Raw genomic sequence first — 24,997 nt, forward strand, 5'->3', positions numbered from 1 at the left:
CCTAACCTAACCTAACCTAACCTAACCTAACCTAACCTAACGCAACCTAACCTAACCTAACCCAACCTAACCTAACATAACCTAACCTAACCTAACCTAACTAAACCTAACCTAACGTAACCTAACCTAACCTAACCAAACCTAACCTAACCTAACGACGTTTGCAAGCGCTTTCACATTAGATATCGCAGTTCCCGACTTGTAATGGTGAAAAACACTGCATCTCACTAAGTGACATTGTTTAATGCGGTTTTACGACCCCAGGCAGCACGCCGCCGTTGGACCAATCTTGGACCAACATCGGCTAACATCGGCACCGACGTCGGCCCGACGTCGGAAGTGCAACTTCTTCCAATGTCGGGCCGACGTTCAAGCCAATGATGGGCCGACGTTTTGCCGATGTTTTAGCCAGTATGCAACCAACATTGGGCCGACGAAGGCCCATCGTATTGCCGACAAAGCTGCCAATGTTCGGCCAACATTGGGCCATATTTCAGCCAATCACATGCCATTTTTACGCCGATGTTTGCTGCACGACGAATATTGGCTACGGATGTACGACCGACATTGGACCAATCCAGGGCCACATTGCAGCCAATCAAATGCCGTTATTACACCGATGTTTCCTGCACGACGAATATTGGCTACTGATTGGCTTGCCATTATGTAACCATTATTAGTAGGGAATTTTTCTTACCATAAGATTTAAACAATATGCCTCGATGACCCGCTCATGTAGCTTTGCAGCCCTGTATACTTGGGGCAACAGAAAATTGAATGCTGAGAACTGAAAGCAGTTACCCGATCTATTTCATCTTTAATACCTCATTCCCTTTGCTAACACTAGAAGCGTAGTTTATTTTTTTACCAATTTATCTTTTGCAATAGCGAGTGCTTTATTTGGTACTGGTATTTGGTACAGCAAATCGAAAAAAGTCGTTAGGAAGTAAATGTTGAAAGCGTATGTCCCCCACATGGTAATCGAGAATATTCATAGTTTAGAGCATTTTTTTGTAACTAAAACATGGTGATGGTGCTTCCGAATTAGCATAAGCTAGCCGAACAGTGCACCACCGACAGTCTGCAGACCATTTATTCTTTGTTTTTTTATTTATTTGGTACAACAAAAAATGTATACATTGAAAAATATATATACACAACTAAAAAAGGCCCGCTCTACTGCAGGTCAGGTTGCGTTGGGGGCACAGTGACAGTGGTGCTGTCAAGGCCCTGGCTGCTGTGGCTGGGCAGGAAGCCAGCTGCCGCGAGCAGCCGATAATCTGCACTCTGAAAGTGGGGATCATCGGGCTGCTCCACAACAAATGCTTCTCTGAAGCGCCGCTTCCTGCCCCCACAGCGATCACCAGACCCTGGCAGCCACCTCTTAATAAAGTTGAGGGCCTCCGCCTGGTCGCACCCTGCTTTTTGGCGGATGACATCTGCATACAAGAACAAAAATACCATAGCACACATAAAGCACTGCAGTACAGAGAATACACAAGGGTACACACACATAAAATAATGAACAAGTCTAACCTGTCACTAATCTACAGAGCCTCAGGTTCACAAAGGCCCTTTTCCCTTTTCTGCCATGAAGGCTGTACAGCACTTGCACGTCATGTGCCAATACAGCCTTCATGGCATTCACACCAATTTCTCAGAGGCCAAGTCCCCCAATCTGCAGGAGGTGCTTGCGCTGTAAAAAAATGCAAGCATAGATGGGGTAAACGCAACAGCACATCGAAATGTTTTCATGATAAAATCTGCAAGAAGAGGACACTGAAAACAACAACTTGAATTTTTGGGCATCACAACATTTCATTGTTTTTTTTCGCTAACTTCAACTCAATTGACCTAAAATGGTTTCCACATCAGCCCTCTCACACTCAGTGTGAGAACCTTTCAGAGTCCTTCTCTGAATGCAGTTTCGCTGTTATGAAATCAAATACAACACTGTTATAACCCTTCATAAATATTGATTCTAGCTATGAAATAGTATAATTACTTTGTACAGTGCTCGAATTCCAATACACGTTTCTTCGAGGTTACAATGTCTTTGCCTGAATGTTGACCAGGAGTAGCTTCTACAGGTGAAAAACGATGAAATATGTGGAATTCAAAAAGAAGCTAGGACATGTTTTTAATCAATGCATTGTAAGCAGAGCACAACAAGATAAATGAACATGATCAAGGCATACTAAGAGGCAACCTTAGAGCGACCAAATCTTGGTCATAGATGAAACTGATAGAAAAATAAAGGTCGCACTAGATGATCGCACCATTTGCTGTTTATATTTTTCTGTGATAGCCAACAAAGAGGCATGTCGCTATAGAAATCTCATCACAATAAACAAAGGTGCATTTTTCTTCACACTGCGAAATTGGGTGCATGTTAGATTTTTAAAAAAGTAAGAAATCGGCTAACACAAGGCAGGGTGAACTGTAGCTCAAAGTAGAGAGAGCCGCAGCGGACACGAAATAGGGTGATAAATGAACAAAATTACTGAATGTCTGTTTTAAGCAGGCTATTGCTAGTCACTGCCCATCAAACACACGATGCCGCCTACATCGTCTGCTAGCTTAGGACAGTTCCGTCGGACTTCACAGACTATAGTAAATACAGTCGAATCTCATTAATTCCAACACACTTAATTCGAACTGACGCTGTGGTCCTATCAAAGCTATACCGCGCTCCGAAAATGCTCTCAGCACCCCGCCCAATCCTGCGGTGGCACTTCCGACACCTCATCGCTGTGCTTGAAGAAGAAAATGAAGAAAAGGAAAGAAAAGACTGCGGTGGAATGTTTGCCAAATGCCAATCTGCGACATTCCTGTGCCCCGCTTCGGCTTTTTCCGTCCCTGCCACGTAGAGACCCTTCTCTTCTTAACACTGCGCATGAAGAGAAAGAGGGGAGAAAAAGCTGTCGCAGAGAGTTGGCTCTCTCATGCCGATCTGCAACGCGCCAGTGTCACGCTTCCCTGTTTTTCGTTCCTGCTATGTAGAGACTCTTATCCTTTCAACACCGCGCATGAAGAGAGAAAAAAAAAAAAGCTGCCGCGGAGTGTTTCTCTCTCGAATGCCGATCTGCTTTTCTCCAGGTGGAGACGCTCCTCCATTCTCATCATGTGCTGGCCACGCTCCGGCTGCAGCGCAGATAATAACAGTGGAAACACAGTTGTCTTCGAAGAGTGTCAGCACTGGACATTGCCGCGCGTAACTTCTTTTGCCAGGAGAATACTGAAGCCGAAGTACAAATGCTTTGCAAACTGCACGCAAAACTTGTTGACTCGTTGCAAGGCCAACGTGTACAGACATGTATTGACAACTTTAATTAACGACGGATGTCCTGTAATTTGTGAATAAAACTTCTCCATGCACATGCATCACTGCATGGTGAGCCCTCCTCTCGTTTACCGTATTTACTCTATTCTACCGCGCCCTCAATTGTAACGCGCGCCCGGTTTCCACGACAAAAAAAAAAAAAAAAAAAACCTAAGACATCGGTTGCAACGCGCACCCTTTTTTCTCGTTGGCCCGCTTGATCACACCACTCGCGAAAACGACTTTTTTTGAGAGCGTCTTCCGTTTAAATATGAAGTACGGGGGAAGCTTATGCCTATCTGACGTGCAACAGAGCATTGCTGTCACTCTAGTTTTACCGTGGCCCGATGTCAGTACACAAACTTGCTTCGCCCCCTTCTCCAAGACAATTGTGGTGCCAGGCATGTCGAAGTAAAGGGGCGTGTGATCGGCATTCCCGATTTGCCCAAGCAGGTAGCCGTTGTTGTGCCGCAAGTTTAGGAGGAACCTCTGAAGACTCTGAAGCTTTTCTTCGTACTCCTCCGGCAACTTCCGGCATATGCCCGTTCGCCTTCGGAGGGAAAAGCCTTTTCTCTTCATTAAGTTCGTTATCCAGCACCTGCTCACTTTAAAATGGCTCTGCATTAGCCCTTTTTCTAAGGCTAACTGCATAGCCTGCACTTGGAGCAGTTCTGTCGTCACGGGCCGCTGTGCCGCTCACTGCTTAATCACATACTCGCCGAGCAGCTCTTCAATTTGTGGAAACCGACCCTGCTGTGGTCCACTGAAGCCTTTGCGTGAATCTTTGCTGTCGACAATATTCTGCTTTTGTTTCCGCCAGTCCTGCACGCACGTTTCGGGAACTCCGAATTACCGCAATGCGGCCCGATTTTTGTCCGTTCCGGCACACGCGACGACTTTTCTTTTAGAAGCAGCATTGTGGTGCACTCGTCGAGTTTTTGGAGTCGGCCCTACCATGCCGTCGATGCTAATGTACTACAAGATGACGAACTCCTCAGCACACGTATGAAGTGCCGCGCATGGGAAACACATAGGCAGAAATGACCGACGCGCCATGCCGACGCACGTAGGGGGCGGCCATTTTGTAAGTGGCGATGGCAATAGAATGACCATATTCATTTTTTTTTCGTACTCGATTCTAGCGCACATGCGATTTATGAACTCTCTTAACCGGAAAAAAGGTGCTTGTTAGATTAAGGTAATTACGGTAACTTTCATTATTTTGAACTTCTTTTAATTTGAACAAATTTTCTGGCCTCTGGAGTACGAATTATTCATATTCGACTGTAGTACAGTGGCTCATGAGATAACCTGACTAGTTTGTTTCCCGAAACACCTAAAGCAGTACTAAATTTCTGCCTGTTACATAGGCATATTAAAAATCAAGAAATATACACCAAAGCTGCAGCCACAGCTTTACTCTGCACAGCTGCCTCTGCTGCCTCCACATCTCCAATTGTACCAGCAGGCAGCCGGGGAAGGTCAGAGGGGCACTGTGCTGGCAGGGCGTGCTGAGGCACGGACAAGAGCCGTACCTTGTGCTTCAGCTGTCGCACATCCTGCAGAACCTCTCTTTGTTGCTGCCGGATGCCAAGTTGGATCCGCAGGGTCCGTAGCAATAGAGCTGAAACATACAAGAGTACATACCATATTTACTCGCACAATTTGCATCCTCACATAATTTGCTCACCAGTATAATTAGCCAGCCTGCTTTACTACAAGAAACTTTTTGCTCGCATACTTTGCCCTCCCCAACCAGCCCGAGCCACCTTGCCAGCACACACACAGACACATTTGACTTCATGATGCTCTGGTCAGGCACATCTCTTGTCGAGCAGGTGAGTGCAGTCTTACACAAAATGGACTGAGTGCAAGGTCCCTTCTTCCATGAACTTTTATGCTTTCCCTAGAATATCGAACTTGAAAACTGAAACCTGTTTATGTGTAGTCCGAAATGCCTAAAGGTTTGCCTCCTATCTTCCCACCTCTTCCACGGCAAGAATGTATTCCAGAGACACAGCACAGATGTTGAACGCGTGCAAGGACCTGTCACTAGATGAGGCAGGTTTTCGCACTCATTTTTTTTTTCGGTTTCGCCATCTGGCCATTGCGTTTTTACCATTCCTTGTGATAGGCTACAATAATTATATACGAGGCAGATTGCTGTTATAAAGCTTACCGAAGAAAACTGAAACCGTGCTACCGCTAAGCACATCAGCGTGGAGTTCTTCGACATGCAATATTCAGTATGGGAGCCAGCAGAAGAGTGCGTTGAATAAGACTTAGCATAGAAGCTTGGGTTTGTTGGTTAGATATCGGAGGGAACACAACGCAATAGAAGACTGGGACAAGGAATGGACACACACACACATGAAGGGCGACACACACAGCACTGTGTTGGCATTGCGCTTCCTTGTCTGCATCTTACTTTACGTTGGGTTCCCGACAACTATTGGAGAGTACTTATGTTCTCTGGTATAACCCTGTCGTGGGAACTGGTTTTTGTGAGCACTGTTCGGAAGAACTTCAAGAAAATGGGGGCATTTGAACAGGCTTAGCAAACAAATGACAATCAGCTTTGAGACAGCTGTGACAGCGCCTGCAACATATATTCCCAGTTGAGCTTTTAGGCCAGTGATTCCTACTAGCTTCGCACATGACCGGATTGATAAAAAAAGTACACATAATACGCGAGTATATACCGCATTTGACTCTGTAGCTTTGATGAACCAGGCAGATACACAAATTTATCCAAAACTCCATTGATTCTGTTGCAAAATTATTCAACAAACAAATTGCGATGTTATCCATGTGTTATCCATGTTGTCCATACGATTGTGGCACTTTACCATTGCAGCTTTCCAGGAGGCACACATAGTACAGCGTTAGTTCACCACTCGCAGTTAATTGTATGCAGTAGGTTGCTCACAGCAACTGACTGCATGCAATGGTGAACATCTTGCATGCTTGCACCGCTGTTTCAGCATGCTGGCTGCTTCCCATACGGCTATCAATTGATGTTCACAAAATTGGGAAGATGAAGAAAGACTACACAGTGCCCTCTGGCCACCCTATACTCCAAACCTCCAGCCAACAAGCAAACAAAAGAAACAGAAGTATGCAAATGAATATTATTCCTAATGCAGCTGGAATGGAGTGTAGTTTTCACCAATTCTGTGTGTTAAGTCAATATGGAGTGAGTTAACTCCATAAAGTAGCTTTTCTCATAACAGTGTTCACTCTATTGTAACACAAGCAGTGACTTCATAGCATCTAGAAGGAAAAATAGAATCTTCAGTATTTGATAGAAATGTGAGGCTCTACCTTAAAACAACAATAATCTGGAAGAAGAACTCATTACATTCGAAAAAAAAAGAGGTAGCACAGTTGATCCCCTTTACAAGAGACACTGATGTAACAGACAAACGGGGATAAGAGGCACCAGTGTGCAGGCTGACATTTGGCCCATCATGCATCAGGCACTCCGTAGATGCGCCTGTCCAGACGGGAGCCCTGCAGTCAAGCATGCTGAGCAAGACTGTTGACCACTGTACAATGACACATTGCCACAAAATTTCAAAACTTCATTTCACAGACTTCTGCAAAAGCTTCTTACACTATTGCATAATTTTTGCACAAGCTTCGCTGATTCTTGCGTGATTTTCGTCAGAACATATGTGTTGGAAGTTGTATGTCCCCAAAAACTTGCACAATACAAATAGCATACATTAAAGTCTATCACTTAATACGTGCATAGTGTAACAATGAAAGGAAACTCACGCATGGTTTGCTCCGAGCCTTCCCCGTGCGGTGCCTCCTTGAGCCTTGGAGAGCACTGTACAGCTAGAGCAAAGTAGCAGCAATCCAGTGTTAATGGCAGGTTAACAAGACAACAAAACTAACCCCCATATTCATAAACGCTCCCCGACTCGGCTTTCACCCTTCACTTGACAGAGTTGAGCACTGTGCCGCTGCTCGTTTGAAAGCGACGCTGCGCTACTCGAGAATCACAGCAGATTATTGCTGACATGCAGCAATTTTTTCTGCTTAGAGACGGCGCTCCCATCAGCCATCTCAAGTGAAGGTGAAGCGTTGAGTGGAGGGACGTTCTAGAATACGGGGGTAAGATTGCTTGCAAGAACACTACAATAGACACACTTAATTTTTACACTTCATCTATATTGTACAGCTACACACATTCTGCATCCTTATAATGCAACATATACATACAGGCTTATAAAGTAAACACTGTAGGCTGCTCAAATAACACCTACACAAAAAAATTACCCAAAAGTGGCCATGGGCAAAGTACTTTTATTTTAAACTCCCAAAACTTTTGCGGTGATGGAGAATAAATAAGACAGGTTACGCTTGGAGGCACATGAGACCTTCGCAGCTTTCATAAAGTACAAAAAACAATATGGTATGTGTGTGTATGTACGCATGAAGCTTCAGCCTTTACATACGGTTTCTTGAAAGAATCGACTATGAATTTTATGGCACCTGTGTCCTTCAGCGCAATTGAAAGCCTGCTGATCAGTGTGTGCAATTGTGGAATAGTTACATGGAAAATGGCGTGAAACACCTAAAATCAAATTTTTCTAGCTAGGAAATATGCAGCTGTGTATACACAACACATGCTGCAAACAGTGGGAGGTGACCACAAGAGTGATTTGAGTGTAAGCGGCAGTATTCCGCATTCATGCACCCCGCCATTTTCAACTGTTGCCCAAAAGCAGCACCACTTCAGCGTGCTACTTTTTTTTTTACATCATAAACAGCACGGAATACAGCAAGGATGAAAACAACATATGCAATTAAATTTTGAGCACTATTTATGGTGCGCATGATTGATTGATTGTTGATATGTGGGGTTTAACGTCCCAAAACCACTATATGATTATGATAGACGCCGTAGTGGAGGGCTCCGGAAATTTAGACCACCTGCGGTTCTTTAACGTGCACCTAAATCTGAGCACACGGGCCTACAACATTCCCGCCTCCATCGGAAATGCAGCCGCCGCAGCCGGGATTCGAACCCGCGCCCTGCGGGTCAGCAGCCAAGTACCTTAGCCACTAGACCACCGCGGCGAGGATGGTGCGCATGAAAAAAAAAAAAGGCCTTTCTACAACGACAAATTCATAATTTGCCTTCACGGACCTTCTGTTAGGCTGCACCACATACAGATTTTTTGTGGCTTTCAAAAGAGATTTGAAAAAAAAAAATAACAACCGTGTTTACTCTTGTCATGAGCGCACTCACTAAGTCACCCTCATTTCAGTCGCCAAAATTTTGAATTTTTTTTTTCTTCCACATATTAAACACACACCTTACGTTCATCCGCTGAAGTCCCACGGGCTCCTCCCCCCTTGCCGCCTTCGCTCGCTGCCACGTGCCATTTTATTTTTGTTTCTATTTGTTCACGGAACGTCCCCTGTCTTTTTTAATTATCTCTTGTAACATATGTGGCATTATCTTGTTCCCGAGGTGCCACAGGTGCTCTGCTATGTAGATGCACCATTAAACTAGTATTTTTGATCAACTGTGCATTTCTGATGTTTACCTTGCAAGTACGTAAAACTGGCATGCTTCTTGATCTACGACACACATGTGGCTTGTCTCACTTTGAAGGAAAAGTTAGCATACAATGGTGTAAATGCTTATAATTTGAAATATTGAGGCAGCAGCACACCGGAGATGATCATATGGTAAAGAAACAAGTGCTGCCTTATTACTGGCAAGTTGTCACTTATATGTACAAATAAATTTTGCGAGCTAAAAAAAGTACAAAAGCACAGCGAGGCTATGATGTGGTTCAACCTGTGGATTCGCTTCATTTATCACGCCATATGATGAAGCTTCCTTTGGTAAAACTGCTCAGATAAGAAAAAAAGTTTGCTGTACAATACAGCAACTATACAAAGTGTGCACGTGCATCTCGCAGCGCCTTTTCGTCACTTCCGAAATGCGCCACCAACATGCCCGGGCACTAACCGAATCTATCGCCTACAACTGCCATGTTGTCTCCTCGTGCTTGCACCCGTTTAGTTTTGCCTCACGATGCAAGTTTGAGAAATTATGAGCTGCTAGTGAGGCAAGTTGATTTAGTAGTCCACGCAGAGGGAGCAGAGCTTAGGGTGTTTCTTCGCTGAAAGTTATAACCTGAAATTGAGAACGCACATTCCGATTTTCCTAAAAGTACCAGCGTATTTGGCTGGTGCAGATTAACAAAGGCTACTTGAAGAAACTTTGCAATATTTGCATCTTCAGGTGCAACTTCATTACGGGTAAGTGCCATAGCCAAGTATTTACCTGCAAACAGATATAGCTTACCAAGATACTGTACATACAAACTTGTCCGCAGTTAAAATCATGATGGCAAGGAAGGCGGTTAAAATCGTGATGGCGATCACGGAGATTTGGTATTGCATTGAAACAAACTATAAAGAATGGGAAACAATATTAGTTCACTTTGAAGTATAGCCGATCGGTTCAAGTTGGGCGTCATGTTTTTTTTTAATTAGTCAATTAATTCTATACACGGTCTCTATCATGTTCAGTGACTCCACTGTACATTAGCGTACAACAAAAGCAAAATACAAAGTGAAAAGTGTGTTAAAGCATATGCGAAAAATAAAGTGATGACTGGCATTACCGCGGCACCCACCACGCAATGTCGCTATCTGCCTTGTATAATATTTTCCTCGACTATTTCCACAAATTGCAATCAAAGAGGCTCAAGCTCAACATCAGCACTGTTTAAAACCCTTGGGGGGGGGGGGGGGCATTGCTACTTGGTGGCGTAGGCCGTGACAATATATTCATAATATTATATCTCTTGTAAACTTGCCTAGCTCTGCACGACTAGTTTTCGATGGGAGCAGCTGCGCTTCGCACATCCACTCTTAAAATTGCGGCTCGAGAGATTTTGAGCTTTCACTTGTTTTTGGGCAAGGCAATTTGTAGTGAAAGCAAGATAATAGGCCCTCGTAGGTTGTGGCGGGCAGTCGGTGTACGCCGTGGCTGGTATATGTGTCGCACATCTTGATTATCTGGTCTTGTATCGAGTGAACGAGCGAGGCCTTCCTAATCCAATGAGCTCGTTAAAGTAAGACAACAAAAAACCACAATGCTTCCACATTGTTCACAGCAACAGATGACGAGCCCCCAACAAACCGCACTGCAGCATGTGAACTGCCGTAAGTACCCAGGGAGTTACACGGGCATGGCGGGAGAGGGCGACAACGGCAGAAGTGACATCACAAGAACACTATGTATAAAGGGGACATTTAAAGACTTTTTTCCCATTTTTAAACTTCGTGCACTGTTCTGTCACAATTTATAGCTCAGAATAGTTGTATTTTGAAAAGGGCACTAATTCATAAGCCCAATGGTTCAAGGATGGGTGCATTTAGGGGGCCCATTCTACGTTTTACTTATGCCCTTCAAGAACTTGCTAACAGGGCCAAAGTCCTGTTTCAGAAAGAACACGCTAGTGCGTCGCCAGCAGTCCGTCAAGCATTAGTGCTGGTGAGATTTGGAAATGCAGCGCATGAGCATCCTCATCTGCTACTTCTCTGCTCATGCTCTCGGGGCTTACTTGCGAGGCACGGTCCTTCGCACTTTTCATTTTCACACTGTAAATCAATTGATACCAACTCTGCCTTCCATTATTTAATAAACCAATATTTCATGGTCACGAGGACGAGCTTAAAATGTTTGCTACATCAGACCTGAACAGCATTTTGAGTCATCGAAACTTGCTAGTTGCAGCGAGCATTATGCGAAAAATATGATGTGCTTTACGGTGACAACTTGCAAAACACTGCAGCAACGATTAAAATCATGCATTTTTTGTGCTCACAGGAAATCCCTGAAGCAGGAGGCACTGGGCTAGATAAATTGTGCAGCTAAAATACGGATGCGCTTTCCTATGCTGTCATGCGTACAGGCGGAGAAATGGCAGACAAAACTGGGCGCACCCCGATTCTATGCGCATGCGTCCCATTCACAAGCCTCGCTGCCAGTTAGCACCACATGGCTCACTGTCCATGAGCTCGCTTGTTTCCTGTAACAGTGGACCATACGGTACACCTATTTAAAAACGAGGATAGAATGTATATAATGCAGCATCTGATGAAGCCATGACGATGTGTTGCTGATGAAATCTGGAACTCTAGTTAGTACCCTTATTGTTAACCAGCCGACCGACTAGCAAAAAGATTTGCGACTGAAATGATGGCATCTACACCTGCCCTTAAAGGGACACTGAACAAAGTTTTTGCCGCCGAGATTTTCAGCCAAAGCAAAAGATTGGGCCATGAAATTCATAGACAATAATAATTTCAAGCAGAAACTACGAAAACATACTGAATTTAATGAGCCTTTTACAAAATGCCGCGTCTAGCTCTTAGACACGGCGTTTTCTAAAAGGTCGCGACATTTATTTTTCAAGTTTTTTTTTTTTTGTTATTCAAGACAAATCTACGGTGAATTGTTCACAGAAAAGAAAATTGCCTCGGTATGATTTCTTTGCGAGCAGCTAGCTAATTTTAAGGCAGGCGCGTTGATTCGTGAACTGAAGGATGCGAGTGATCGATCTTGCCTGCTAGTGGCTAGGCGACAAAGGCTTTACCTCATGTCCCGGTGTAGCTAAGTCACGCAAATGGAGCAGAAAATGTGCATTATCATTTATTTCACCTAAATATCACACGTATGTGACTTATTGCCGGTGACAGGTGATCAGGATGGAGTCGACAAGTTGCAAATCTGAACAAGAATTCACTCGAATGAAAAACCAACCTATACTCACGTGCACGGTGAAGTCGAACACGTCGTCCGTCAATGTTGTCGCTGATGCCCGAAAAAAAAGAGAAGAGGACAAGCGACGGGGTCGTCTCTTTCTATAAAGTCGGCGGAACTGCCAGAACGGCCAACACAAAAGGCATCGGGTTGACATTCCTCCATCTGGGCATCAGTCGCTCCACCCGGGCATGCAGCTGCTACTGGTTCTACTACTGTCCTCTTCCCCGTGCCTCTTCCCGACATTGCAGTGTTGCTGCCATACTCGCGAACCTTTTTAAATTAAAGCACGCAATCATGTATTATAGTGCGCCATACTAAACTTAAAAACAGTGCGCCGGTACATGAGATCACGAAGCGCGGTCCACGCCATCACAAGAGCAATTAGAGAAAGGAAACAAAGAAAACAAAAATGTATAAAATATTTTGTCTCAATACGATCCGCAATTCAGTTTCCTGCAGCGGCTTTTGGCTCTGTATGAACGGCCAAGCCAGTGCCAAGCCAAGCTTGCTTCCCTGATCAGCTGTTTGTTTCCATCGAGAATTCAACAGTGAACTGGCAATTTGTTTAGATGATATTGCTAAAGGGCTTGAAATTGAATATTTCTCTACGTACTACTGCTGTACTTTTCCTCTCTGTTTCCTGATCACAGTGATGAGATTGAGGAGGTTACAATTTAGAAAACAGCAAGTGCAGCTCAAGCATTGCTAGTATCGCTGTTTCGGTAATAAAATGTTACAAAGATTTTGCCCCGCGACCTGCTTGCCATGTTCGAGCTCCCAGTAGAAATTTACGGTGCCGCGTTTGAAAGAGTTGAATAAAATTGCAATATTACGACAGAAAGGCTCTGAAGCAACTTCGCATTTTATCAGGCCTACACCTCCCACACCTAGGCGAGTGAAACTCGTCGATATTATCTTGCAAAGCTGTGTATAATATTTAAAACACATTCTTTAGCCCACGATGAATTGTTCTCTCGTGTGGCTTCTCCATTTGGTACTGTCATGTTAACTTACGAAGGCAACTTTCCGTATTTAGTCTCTTTAGATGTTGCAAAAGCTTTACACGTGGTGTGTATGCCATACTGATAATTCTCCTCGTAACCTGGGTCCGCCTCTTTAAACAGCGTCACATTTTATTGTTCGCAATTGTGTTTGTTTTATACTGTAAGCGAGCTGTGTGATTTCATCAATATTCACGAGTGTTCCCTGACTATATAAACACGTGCGTCTTATTTGGTGCGGTGCACGTTTGTATGTAGCAAAAAATGTCATTTCGTCAGCGTGTGTCTGCATACACTTGCATGCCCTGCAGTACGTGTACATAATTAATGCAGTAAGGACTGCAATGCATAGCCTTGCATGGGACATATATTCCATGCACCCTCAGAGAAATGTTGTTTGTTATGAGCCTACTGTTTATCATTAAATTTTTTTTTTTCGTTAAAGTTTTATCTCCATATAAAGCAGCTGTATACAGGCACGAGCTTCAGCAGCTTCCTCGTTGTTCCATTTTAAATAAAAACATCAAGCCTACCCGAATCAATGATCTGTTTGCTATCATTACTGTTATGTGTTCTGCGATGTACACAAGGACAGTAGTATACAAAAAATAGGGAGGGAATTGAATGCCCTGCCTGCATGGCTGCGCCGTTTCACAAGATCAGGCGCTGCGCTGAGAAGCTTCCTACCGGCCTGCAGAAATTCAAGGGAGCGTACAATAGCGTGGTTCAAGAGGACTTGTGGGGAATACTAGACACACTGGGTGTAAAAGATGGAGTCACTAATCGTTTAAAGGAAATCTATAAAACTAACAAGGTAGTTAAAAAGTGAGAAAAACAGGTATCCAAGCCCACAGTGGTGAAACGTGGACTTAGGCAGGCGTGCCCGCTGTCACCCTTCTTATTCATGATGTACCTACAAGGATTAGAGGCCAAATTAGAGGCAAGGGGACTTGGCTTCAACCTCTCTTTAGTCAAACAAGGAAAACTCATTGATCAGGCACTACCAGCATTAATCTACGCAGATGATATAGTGCTAATGGCCGACAACAAGGAAGATTTGCAGAGGTTGATGGACATCTGCGGTATTGAGGAAGATAGGTTAGATTTTAGATTCAGTTAGGAAAAATCAGTAGTCATGATTTTTAATGATAACAAAGGTAGTGAGCTTAGAATACAAGAAGTCACGCTAGAGATAACAGATAAATACAAATAACTGGGCGTACGGATAAGCAAAAGGGACCGAGTACCTGAGGGAACACGAAATATGCGTGACGACTAAAGATAACAGGAACGCAGCAGTGATGAAAAATAGGGCACTGTGGAATTACAATAGGTATAATGTTGTGAGAGAAATATGGAAAGGGGTCATGGTTCCTGGGCTGACGTTCGGCAACGCGGTCTTGTGCATGAGGTCAGAAGTTCAAGCAAGATTAGAAATTAGGCAACGTGAAATATGTAGGCTTGCTTTAGGAGCTCACGGGAATACACCAAACCAGGGAGTACAAGGTGATATGGGATGGACATCATTTGATGGCAGGGAAGCTAGCAGCAAGATAAAATTTGAGAAGCGATTGAGAGAAATGGGGGAGGAGCGTTGGGCTATGAAGGTTTTCAGCTACTTGTACATGAAGAATGTCAATACAAAATGGAGGAAGCGAACCAGGAAATTGACTGGTAAATACTTAGAAAACAGCAGGTGGCCAAACCAGAAAGAACTATCGGTTAAAAAGGAACTGCAGGAAACGGAGACTGACATGTGGAGAATTGGCGTGATTAAGAAGTCCGCACTAGAGATCTATCGAACTTTTAAGCAGGAAATTGCCAAAGAAAGAATCTATGATAATACTCAGGGTAGATCTCTACTGTTTGAGGCCAGGACGGGAGTATTGCGAACCAAGACATATCGGGCCAAATATGAAGAGGTAGACACAATATGCAGTGCGTGCGAAGAGAAAGAAAAAACTGCCGAACACTTGACAATGCTCTGTAAAGGGCTTCACCTTATAGTTCAAGATGATGGCGCAGAGTTTTTCAAAGCACTGGTGTTTAGGGACAGGGAGGGCAAAATAGACTTTAAGCGGGTAGACTTAACTAGAAGGAGGTTATCTGATTGGTGGCTAAAGTCAAGGCACGATTGAAAATTAAACCCTTCACTTCAAAGTACCCGTCCAACTTTACTATTTAAAGGGGAAAAAAATCTAGTGGTTAGTTCACTAAGCATTACGGCTAGGTGACGTTAGCCGCCGCCCGATCTAAAGGGTACGGCCACATCCATCCATCTATCCAGCCAAGAATATGCTCTCTGGCTTGTTGCTCCAGGCCTAGGATTTTCTGGCCTCACCGTTGAATTGTTTGCTCGGGTTGTGGCTTGCAAACATTGCGGTTTTGGGCTTCGTATCATCTTGTTCCGTTATCATGTCCTCCAAGTGGAGGACATGTCGCAGTGTGAGGAGGGAGTACGACAAGGCGCTGATAGAATGAGCTATCAGTCTTACCAGGCAGGCGGTTGAGAGCACACCGAGGCAGCTGACGCACACCAGCACTATCCGCTTCCTGTATAATACAGGCCAGGGAATTATAGAAACACAGAGCAGAAATCAACTCTTGTGCCTCTCTCATGCACTCACAAGGCGGAACCTGCTTCGAACACTGAGGACCGAGCTAAGCAACACGATGCGTGACGATAAATCATGGTCTCCTATTGCAATAATGATTAAGGCACGCATGCAACTTAAACCATTGTCACGCAAGATGAATTCACAACACCATCGAAGTGAACCCAAGGCACGTGCTGATTATTATGTACGGTACTAGCACTAAATTCATGCAGACGTTTAGTTGGCGCTGCAGTAGGCCTAGTTGAAGGAATGGCCACAGCTACTTCTGTGATGGAGAACAGCTCATTAACATCTTCATGTAGATTAAAACGGCTTACCCCGAAATGGCTGGGAGTGTCACGCTATCCCTAGCAGTGGCACATGCAGTTGCATATTTAACGATTACAGAAATGGCGTACCGATTTCCAAAGCACCTATCAATACTTCCGTCAAGGCGTAGCACCAAACACTTTATCGCACATTTCGGGAAACATTCCTTTTTCTCCCAATCTGGTGGCTAGGCATGACTACGCCCAAGAATAAGCATGTTATTATGTATGTCGGAGGTATTTTCATCTGATCCTTGAAAAATTATTTCCCTAAACCCATGGAAAAAAAAGAAAATGGAATTCGCACCTGTCATCACATTGCACCCCATCACAGGAATGGGATCAGATTGGCCTGGCGCTCAATACTCCCTTACGCTTAATCCTAGAGCTCGGTCTGGCACCAGCTCCAGACAAAACCATTTATAATCTCCTGTCTGGCACATCTGCTTTACTCTGCTCTCTCTCAACCAGAGTGCACCATGTACCTGAGGTTCACCCCTGGTGGATCTTTTTCACTGTTTGTGAATTGCACACAAAGCCCTTACTGGTAGATCCTATTCCCAATTCTTCACTATTATCACGGGAGGCCACTCTTTGGGCAGCTTACATCACGACATGTGCGTGTCATGATGTCAGTGCCGTCTTTTTCAGAGTCGGCGCCGTCTTTTCTTTCTCTTTTGCTCCTTCCTTGTCCTGTGTTTCTGGTTTTGCGCTGCTAACAAGTGAAGATGTTAAAGAACACCAGATCTTCAAAATTTGCTTCTCTTTAATATATCGTGGTTTTGGGAATTAAAACCCCAGATATATTGAAAGAAGATGCATGAAAAGGGAAGGATGATATTGGAAACTGGCAAAAAAGGGATGACATACTTCTTAAGCTATGCTGCCATTGAGATTTTCAGCTGTTCACGCAATTCTCACACGTAGCTTTGATGCAGCTATGCACATATCACACAAGCATGCTGGCTGTACAGTTAGTATAACTGCAACCTTCATGTACCCAGCCTTCATGTACCCTCTATGACATTTCAGAACATCTGAGTCAGTGTTAGCATCAAGTTATGTTCTTCATGCTGAGGAACCAGTGTGATGAGTTACCATTTCTACAGAATGAAACCCTGTCTACCTGGAACAAGCTGCAAGATATATAACTAAACGACCCTTTTCAGGGCCAGTCAATCTCTGTCCGGCTTGGATGCACCAACTGATTGCCTTTATCATCAACCCTCAATAAAACTAGCAAATGTTTGTACATGTGCAAGCAGTGTCATTCAATATCTTAGGAAATGCTTGTGAAGCAATTTCAAGGAGAGTCGTTTTTCTAATCTCATAGTGAGGCATCAGGAACACCTTAGTCACACCAAATGCCATTATTCAATGAGAGGAACAAGAGAAATATTTCACTGGGAACTATGAAGTAAACAAAAAAACAAATGTTTTCAGATACTGTGAGATCATTTCATAAAAAAGCTCAGAAGTTGCTATGTGTGGACACATTTAATCTGTGCAAGCATCGTGTGGTTACAAAATTCTGTACCAAACATAGGTTCAGCTTTCTGAAATAGATCGCGCTGCACAAGCTAGCTCAGTGCATGCACTTCTGTACCCTGCCAAAGAATATTTTTACCACCAGTATGTTGTAACGTGAAGTGAAATGGTGATTGCATACTAGGGCGCGCCCTGCAGGACCCCAATAAAGTTGTTTCACTTGATCGGTTGGTGTGCTGTAAGCAGAACATTTCCAAGAAAAATCGTATAGTTTGGAGGAGGACTTAAGCAAGGAAAGGTGTAGATAAAACAGTGGATTCACTGGCATTATCCTCACCAAGTATAACATTGTTTTTCTGGTGAAGCTTTGTGTCTGAACAGCGAGCAGGATAAGCTGGTAAAAACATGCAAAATGGGAAGTCTAGCACAGCAATCTGTGCAGTACTGCTCATTTCATGGAGCATTAATTTCACAGGCTTTGCTCATTGTTAGCGTTAAGCCTATATTATGTCCACCGCGGGTGGAAGCCCAATCAATGTTCCCTGTCCTGTATGAGCCAATTTCATATTATGGCTGATAATTTCTCGATCTCATTGGAACTAATCACCTGCCACCCTCTGCTACATTTCATGTGTCCTAATATAAATTAATTGACATTACTGACCTGTCATCCATCTTTTTTTCTCATTCCCAACTAATGCATTCATTTTTGATAAACTCTGCTTTCTTCCCATGTCTTAATATTATGCTAGCCTTTTTTCATTTTTCTGAAACATTATCTTTGCTCAGAAGCTAGAAGTTATCAGAAAGAACATAACGACATTCTACCTCCTGAGCATATGGCATCATCAATACAAAAATGTAATAAAAGTGAGAAAACATCCTATCTATATAAGAGGCCCTAAAATACTGCAGGAGGCAACAAATAAACTGGTATTTGTATAAAGGCAGTGACAAAAACTTTGACTACTGTCACTTATTCTGATTCTTGGGACATCTTTTTTAGTACATCATAACACATAATTACACATTTACACAATTTACACAGAGGAATTGCCACCACGTACATTGAGGCCACCCTTCAAAAGTCATGTGACCACAAGGATGAGGTAAGCCTTAAAAACCAGATTAAAAGACTAAAGGATGCTGGATATCCCAACAGCACCATCACACCCGTATGCTAAACCCTCCTGCAGAAAGTCAAGTTAAACAAAACAGGACCAAAATAAAAACAGAATGTCCAAAGATCTTTGCATGCTATATCGTACGTACATAAGGTGTTTCACAATATAAAGAAAATAGCGAGCCGATATGATTTTATCTTGTTATTTGCCTTCCCTTGCAAGTTTTCAAAAGTGTGTGTACTAAAAAGCAACAGGAATAGCCACTATATCACCATTCGTCACGAGAATAGGTATACTGAATGCCAATATAATGTTGTGTATGAGATACTATTGACACATGGAAACGTAAACATAAGACAAACTGGGCAATGCCCCAATGTTTGAGCAAGACAGCATGCTTAAAATGTTAAGAATGGCTATGGTAGTCGCATGGCCATACACTGTAAAGAATGTAAGTGCAGTTCTATGTTTCATAAAACACTGTTTTTGAAGAAAGCAAGAACAAGAAATGAAAGAGAGACTGTGAAAGCATTTTCTTGTCAGGAAGGCCATGAACCAGTGCATCAGTATACCTTCACTCATCCATTCGGAGAGAGAGTATTCTTTTCTCAGTTAAGATTATATTATCATGGTCTCACATGTGTCGTTGTGCATGAGCGCTGTTCTTGTACTCTGTAAAAAAGTGGGCGTAGTACCTTCAATAAAATTTAGTTGGCAGTCAGCGCTCTTTCCTGTCCTTTTTGTCTCTTCCTGAACTTCTCTCACTGTTACTAGAACACAACCACGATGAACCAACTTGCCCAGATTAAGCTATTGTTGACGAAAAGTCAGAGCATGAAAATACTTCAGGGGCTCAGAACCTCCTTACTACCCGTCTAGTTACGGCCCTGGTCTATGTGTTCCGAGAGTGAAGCACTAGTGGAGCTATCTAACTACCTAACGGTGAGGAGGGTTTGTGTATACTCGAGCTTGTTTCATGACATGGTGAGAGGTGGCAGGTTGTTGAAATAATATGCTGTGCGGGAGGTCAAGATTTTTATTGATAACGCTGAGTATGAGCCAGTGACATTAGGCGTTCAAGACTTTTTGCGATATTCACTCTAGCATAGGACCTTGGTAGGTGGTTGACGTGTGCATTTGATCACATTGTAGTCTTCCATCATAATTTTTTTGCCACTTGGTGTCGACGCTCTTGAGTTGTACCAAAGTAATTAAGCATCCAGGTACATGTATCTTCTGTCATTGTTTCAATGAAGAGCTGAATATGAGTAATAGCTTCCATCGATACTTCTGGCATTAATGTATGCACATTTCTTTTGAAGTTCTCTTGTAAAAAAGGCATTAAAGGTATATTTTTGTGACTTTTTAGTGTTGGCCAGAACTGCTGATGTGTCCGAACGGCTCTTCGATTGGTTGTGGTGTTGTCTTGTTCAGGGCCACAGAGCTTTCAGTCTTTCTTTATATTTGCCTTCACAGGAATGCTCTTTGCATCCTTCTTCAGTACTTTGTATTATTCCTAAAGCATTGACTTCCAGATTTTGATTGTGGTGCTTTAATCTAATGTTCAACTGCACGCTAGCTTCATTTGCACGCAAAGCAAGAACTCAGGAGTATGGTAACTTTTGCTATGGGTTTTCCCTTCTTCAGTCTACTGTATTTTTGCCTGTGTTGTCTAAGCGCTGACAGCCTCGTGCGACAGCTTTTTTTTTGTGCACTTATTGTGTGCCAATGACTTATTTGCCTCCTCAGCTAAAGACTTTTTGTATTATAAGAGAAAGCTCTGTCTGTATTGCTTTTGTCATTTGCTGATGGTGTATCTTCAGTATCTTTTCTCAGTGTACACTATACTTGAATGAAAGAGCAGCATGACTACCTTCAGCTGTTAGCAGGCTTTTAGCTGCTGTAATACTGATTGATGCTCCTTTCTCGGGCGTTCTATTTTGGATGGTTGGCATGTCATTGCTTCTTTTAAACTTTAAAACTGCAGGTGCACCTTTTTCTGGTTACACCTAGTATATTTTTCCAGTGGTTATATATATATCTATATATCTATATATATATATATATATATATATATATATATATATATATATATATATATATATATATATATATATACTTGCTAACTTGAGAAACAAGGCCTCTTTACGTTAGGTGCACATCAGGTGGGAAGAGTACTTCTATTACTTGCCAAGATTGTGGCCCCTTATGGTGGGAATCATAATGCACTGTTGATGTGTCAAATTCACATAGCATAATTCCAAGGCACTCGATCAATATCCAAGGAAGAAAATTATGTTCTTTTGCGTGAGTTTCAGCAACTCATAGTAATTTGTATGTAAATGAATACTTCATCATTCTTGGCTGTCAAGTTTTATGGAAGCACATGTGCTTCGTTAATAACAAAAAAACACGCACGCTCACGCCACTGCAGTGGCGTGAGCGTGCGTGTTTTGTTTTTTTTTTTGTTATTAACGATTTGCCCTATGCATTCACGTTTCTTCTTTTTTGTGTGTCGTACTTTTCGTATCGCGCAGCCTACCGTTTTGGGCACACGTAAAAAAAGTACATAAAAAAGATGCGTGCCACGCCGAAATTCACGTTCGCAACGAGCTGGGCACCGACAGGGTGCCCTACGACGCCCACACACTCCGCAACACCTTACCAACCGTTCGCTGCGATGTTGTTGGGAATTCGTGTGGTCGTTGCATGAATATAGCGCGTGCGTGCGTGCGCACGCGCGTCTGTGTGTTAGATCACGGCAACTGCATATGTTGTATGATTCAGTCACCATAACGCAACTGACGACCCCCGCTCTTCCCACACGTCAAGCAGCAGCAAGTGCCGGCCGTTAACCGTACTGTGCTGTGAACGCAAAACAGATTCGAATAGGTCACGTAGATAGCTAGCCCGACACATGATACGATAAGATTTGCGTCAGATATTCGACGTCTACATGCACGCGTAAGACAGCGGTATCCGCAGCAGCTTCGTCATACGTACGGATAGCACCGCATCGGACGTCACGTCTGACAGAGAAACTTGATCGGTAATTTTTTCTCACTTAAAAAGTCTACCTTGCACAACTTCAACCAACGATTATGCATTTCAACGAGCTGTGCATGGTTTAATGATTGATTGATTGATATGTGGGGTTCAACGTCCCAAAACCACCATATGATTATGAGAGACGCCGTAGTGGGGTGCTCCGGAAATTTCGACCACCTGGGGTTCTTTAACGTGTACCCAAATCTGAGCACACGGGCCTACAACATTTCCGCCTCCATCGGAAATGCAGCCGCCGCAGCCGGGATTCGAACCCGCGACCTGCGGGTCAGCAGCCGAGTACCTTAGCCACTAGACCGCCGCGGCGGGGCATGTTTTAATGACGAAAAGATAGTTCTAATATTGTGCCCGGCACGAAGAAGTTGGGACTGGGCCGCTTTTGTTTTTCCTAGCTTGACGAGCAGTTCTGCGGAAGGTTTCCTTGAGTAAGACAAGATTGGTGACAAGATTGGTGACAATATATTACTCTCTCTCTAACTTGAAAAATCGGCGCGTGAATTGGGGCCAGAACAGCGCCATAAAGCAGCACACGCAGAAATTGGCTCATATTCTAATATTATGACATCGTGATGTTGACTTTTCAGCTGACGCCGGCAATAACGTTCAAACGGCGGGCCAATAATGCCGGTCTTATTGGATGGCTCCGCCCGTATTGGCTGCTACTTGTACAACCTGGCCCGATGTGTCCGTTCTAATAGGCCGGCACAGCCTATATGGGCGGAAAGTTTTGAAAGCTGGCCCAATATAACCAATCTAATAGACTGGCACAGCCATCATTGGCGGAATGTTGTTAATGCTGGTCCAACATAGCCGTTCTATTCGGCTGGCAGAACCAATATTGGGGGTACGTTGTCAACGCTGGTCCAACGTCGCCGTTCTATTTGGCTGGCATAGCCAATCTTGGCGGTACGTTGTGAAAACTGGGCCGTTCATGGGCCAGGCAATGCCGATCTATCCCCAATATTGGGCCAACCTTCTGTGCTGCCTGGGACGGTTCATATCTTAACCTAACCTAACATTCGCACCTGTATTAAAAAACGCTCTATTACACTGTTTCGTTCACAATTAGGATATTTGCATAACCTCACAGTTTTTCACCAACTTATTGCAGTACAGAACGCTGTATCTCGCTAAATGACATCGTTCTTTAAGGTTTCACGATGCTTGCATGCGCTTTAACGAGAATATCACAACATAGCAGTTTCGCACTTGTAACGGTACAACACGCAGTATTTGGCTTGTTCATGCCGTTTTGTGTGCTTTCACAACATTTCACCTATCGCAGTTTCGTACTCGCAATAAAACAACACTATCTCGTTAGATGACGTTGTTTTTGGTAGTTGCACGACGCTACCTAGCTTAAACTAACATAACTCAACCTAACATGACCTTCGCACTTCTATCGTTAGAAAACGTTTTACTCGCTACTTTACATTGCTTTCTACAACATTACGACGGTTTCAAGCGCTTTCACATTAGATATCACAGTTCCCAACTTGCAAAGGTGAAAAACACTGCATCTCACTAAGTGACATTGTTTAATGCGGTTTTACGACGGTTCATACCTTAACCTAACCTAACCTAACCTAACCTTACCTAACCTAACCTAACCTAACCCAACCCAACCCAACCTAACCTAACCTAACCTAACCTAAACTATCCTAACCTAACCCAACCTAACCTAACCTAACCTAACCTAACCCAACCTAACCCAACCCAACCCAACCTAACCTAACCTAAGCTAACCTAACCTAACCTAACCAAACCTAACCTAACCTAACTTAACCTAACCTAACGTTACCTAACCTAACCTATTCTAACGTAACCTAACCTTACCTGACCTAACCTAACCTAACGTAACCTAACCTAACCTAACATAACCTAACGTAACCTAACCTAACCTAACCTAACGTAACCTAACCTAACCTAACCCAACCTAACCCAACCCAACCCAACCCAACAACACCCAACCCAACCTAACCTAACCTTACCTAACCTAACCAAATTATCCTTACCTAACCTAACCTAACCTAACGTAACCTAACCTAACCTAAGCTAACGTAACCTAACCTAACCTAACGTAACCTAACCTAACCTAACCTAACCCAACCTAACCTAACCTAACCTAACCTAACCCAACTCAACCCAACCTAACCTAATTTAACCTAACCTAACCTAACCTAACCTAACCAAACCTAACCTAACCTAACCTAACCTAACCTAACCTAACGACGGTTGCAAGCGCTTTCACATTAAATATCGCAGTTCCCCACTTTTAATGGTGAAAAACACTGCATCTCAGTAATTGACATTGTTTAATGCGGTTTTACGACGGTTCATATCTTAACCTAACCTAACATTCGCACTTGTATCTAAAAACGCTCTATTACACTGTTTTGTTCACAATTACGATATTTGAAACCTCACAGTTTTTCACCAACTTATTGCAGTACAGAACGCTGTATCTCGCTAAATGACATTGTTCTTTAAGGTTTCACGATGCTTGCATGCGCTTTAACGAGAATATCACAATATAGCAGTTTCGCACTTGTAACGGTAGAACACGCAGTATTTGGCTTGTTCATGCCGTTTTGTGTGCTTTCACAACATTTCACCTATCGCAGTTTAATACTCGCTATAAAACAACACTATCTCGTTAGATGACGTCGTTTTTGGTAGTTTCACGACGCTACCTAGCTTAAACTAACCTAACCTAACCTAACCTTCGCACTTCTATCGTTAGAAAACGTTTTACTCGCCACTTTACAATGTTTTCTACAAGATTACGACGGTTTCATGCGCTTTCACATTAGATATCGTAGTTCCCGACTTGTAATGTTGAAAAACACTACATCTCACTAAGTGACATTGTTTAATGCGGTTTTACGACGGTTGATATGTCAACCTAACCTAACATTCGCACTTGTATCTAAAGACGCTCAATTACACTGTTTCGTTCACAATTACGATATTTGCTTGACCTCACAGTTTCTCACCAACTTAATAGAGTACAGAACGCTGTATCTCGCTAAATGACATCGTTCTTTAAGGTTTCACGATACTTGCATGCGCTTTACCGAGAATGTCACAACATAGCAGTTTCGCACTTGTAACGGTACAACACGCAGTATTTGGCTTGTTCATGCCGTTTTGTGTGCTTTCACAACATTTTACCTATCGCAGTTTCGTACTCGCAATAAAACAACACTATCTCGTTAGATGACGTCGTTTTTGGTGTTTCACGACGCTACCTAGCTTAAACTA

The 24,997-nt window shown here is 43.3% G+C and overlaps 2 protein-coding genes across 3 annotated transcripts; both read right to left on the reverse strand.

Annotated features, from left to right (window-relative positions):
- Positions 1 to 1,091: 1,091 nt before the first annotated feature.
- LOC142786817 (uncharacterized) lies at positions 1,092 to 3,151 on the reverse strand. The gene is made up of 2 exons (XM_075884485.1): positions 1,537 to 3,151; positions 1,092 to 1,439 (listed from the first exon to the last, which is right to left on the reverse strand). The coding sequence occupies exons 1-2, from the start codon at positions 1,637 to 1,639 to the stop codon at positions 1,177 to 1,179; spliced, it is 366 nt and encodes a 121-aa protein (XP_075740600.1). The 5' UTR covers positions 1,640 to 3,151; the 3' UTR covers positions 1,092 to 1,176.
- A 16-nt stretch (positions 3,152 to 3,167) lies between these two features.
- Positions 3,168 to 12,576, reverse strand: LOC142786816 (uncharacterized). 2 transcript variants are annotated; one of them, XM_075884483.1, is made up of 3 exons: positions 12,136 to 12,576; positions 7,103 to 7,157; positions 3,168 to 4,946 (listed from the first exon to the last, which is right to left on the reverse strand). In XM_075884483.1, exons 1-3 carry the CDS (start codon positions 12,280 to 12,282, stop codon positions 4,705 to 4,707), a joined length of 444 nt encoding a protein of 147 aa, XP_075740598.1. In that variant the 5' UTR covers positions 12,283 to 12,576; the 3' UTR covers positions 3,168 to 4,704. The 2 variants fall into 2 exon arrangements, with proteins under 2 accessions (XP_075740598.1, XP_075740599.1); XM_075884484.1 differs by having other exon boundaries at positions 7,103 to 7,165.
- Between the last annotated feature and the right edge of the window lie 12,421 nt (positions 12,577 to 24,997).

This window comes from Rhipicephalus microplus, unplaced genomic scaffold (assembly GCF_043290135.1).
Source record: "Rhipicephalus microplus isolate Deutch F79 unplaced genomic scaffold, USDA_Rmic scaffold_33, whole genome shotgun sequence".
Classification (NCBI taxonomy): domain Eukaryota; kingdom Metazoa; phylum Arthropoda; class Arachnida; order Ixodida; family Ixodidae; genus Rhipicephalus; species Rhipicephalus microplus.

Bases quoted from the DNA above. Each gene is read 5' to 3' on its own strand.
- LOC142786817 (XM_075884485.1), bottom strand. From the start codon at position 1,639: ATGAAGGCTGTATTGGCACATGACGTGCAAGTGCTGTACAGCCTTCAT. The intron at 1,440-1,536 runs GTTAGACTTGTT...TCTTGTATGCAG, and splicing joins GCTCTGTAGATTAGTGACAG to ATGTCATCCGCCAAAAAGCA.
- LOC142786816 (XM_075884483.1), bottom strand. From the start codon at position 12,282: ATGTCAACCCGATGCCTTTTGTGTTGGCCGTTCTGGCAGTTCCGCCGA. The intron at 7,158-12,135 runs GTGAGTATAGGT...CTAGCTGTACAG, and splicing joins TGTTCGACTTCACCGTGCAC to TGCTCTCCAAGGCTCAAGGA. The intron at 4,947-7,102 runs GTGAGTTTCCTT...TGTATGTTTCAG, and splicing joins AGGCTCGGAGCAAACCATGC to CTCTATTGCTACGGACCCTG.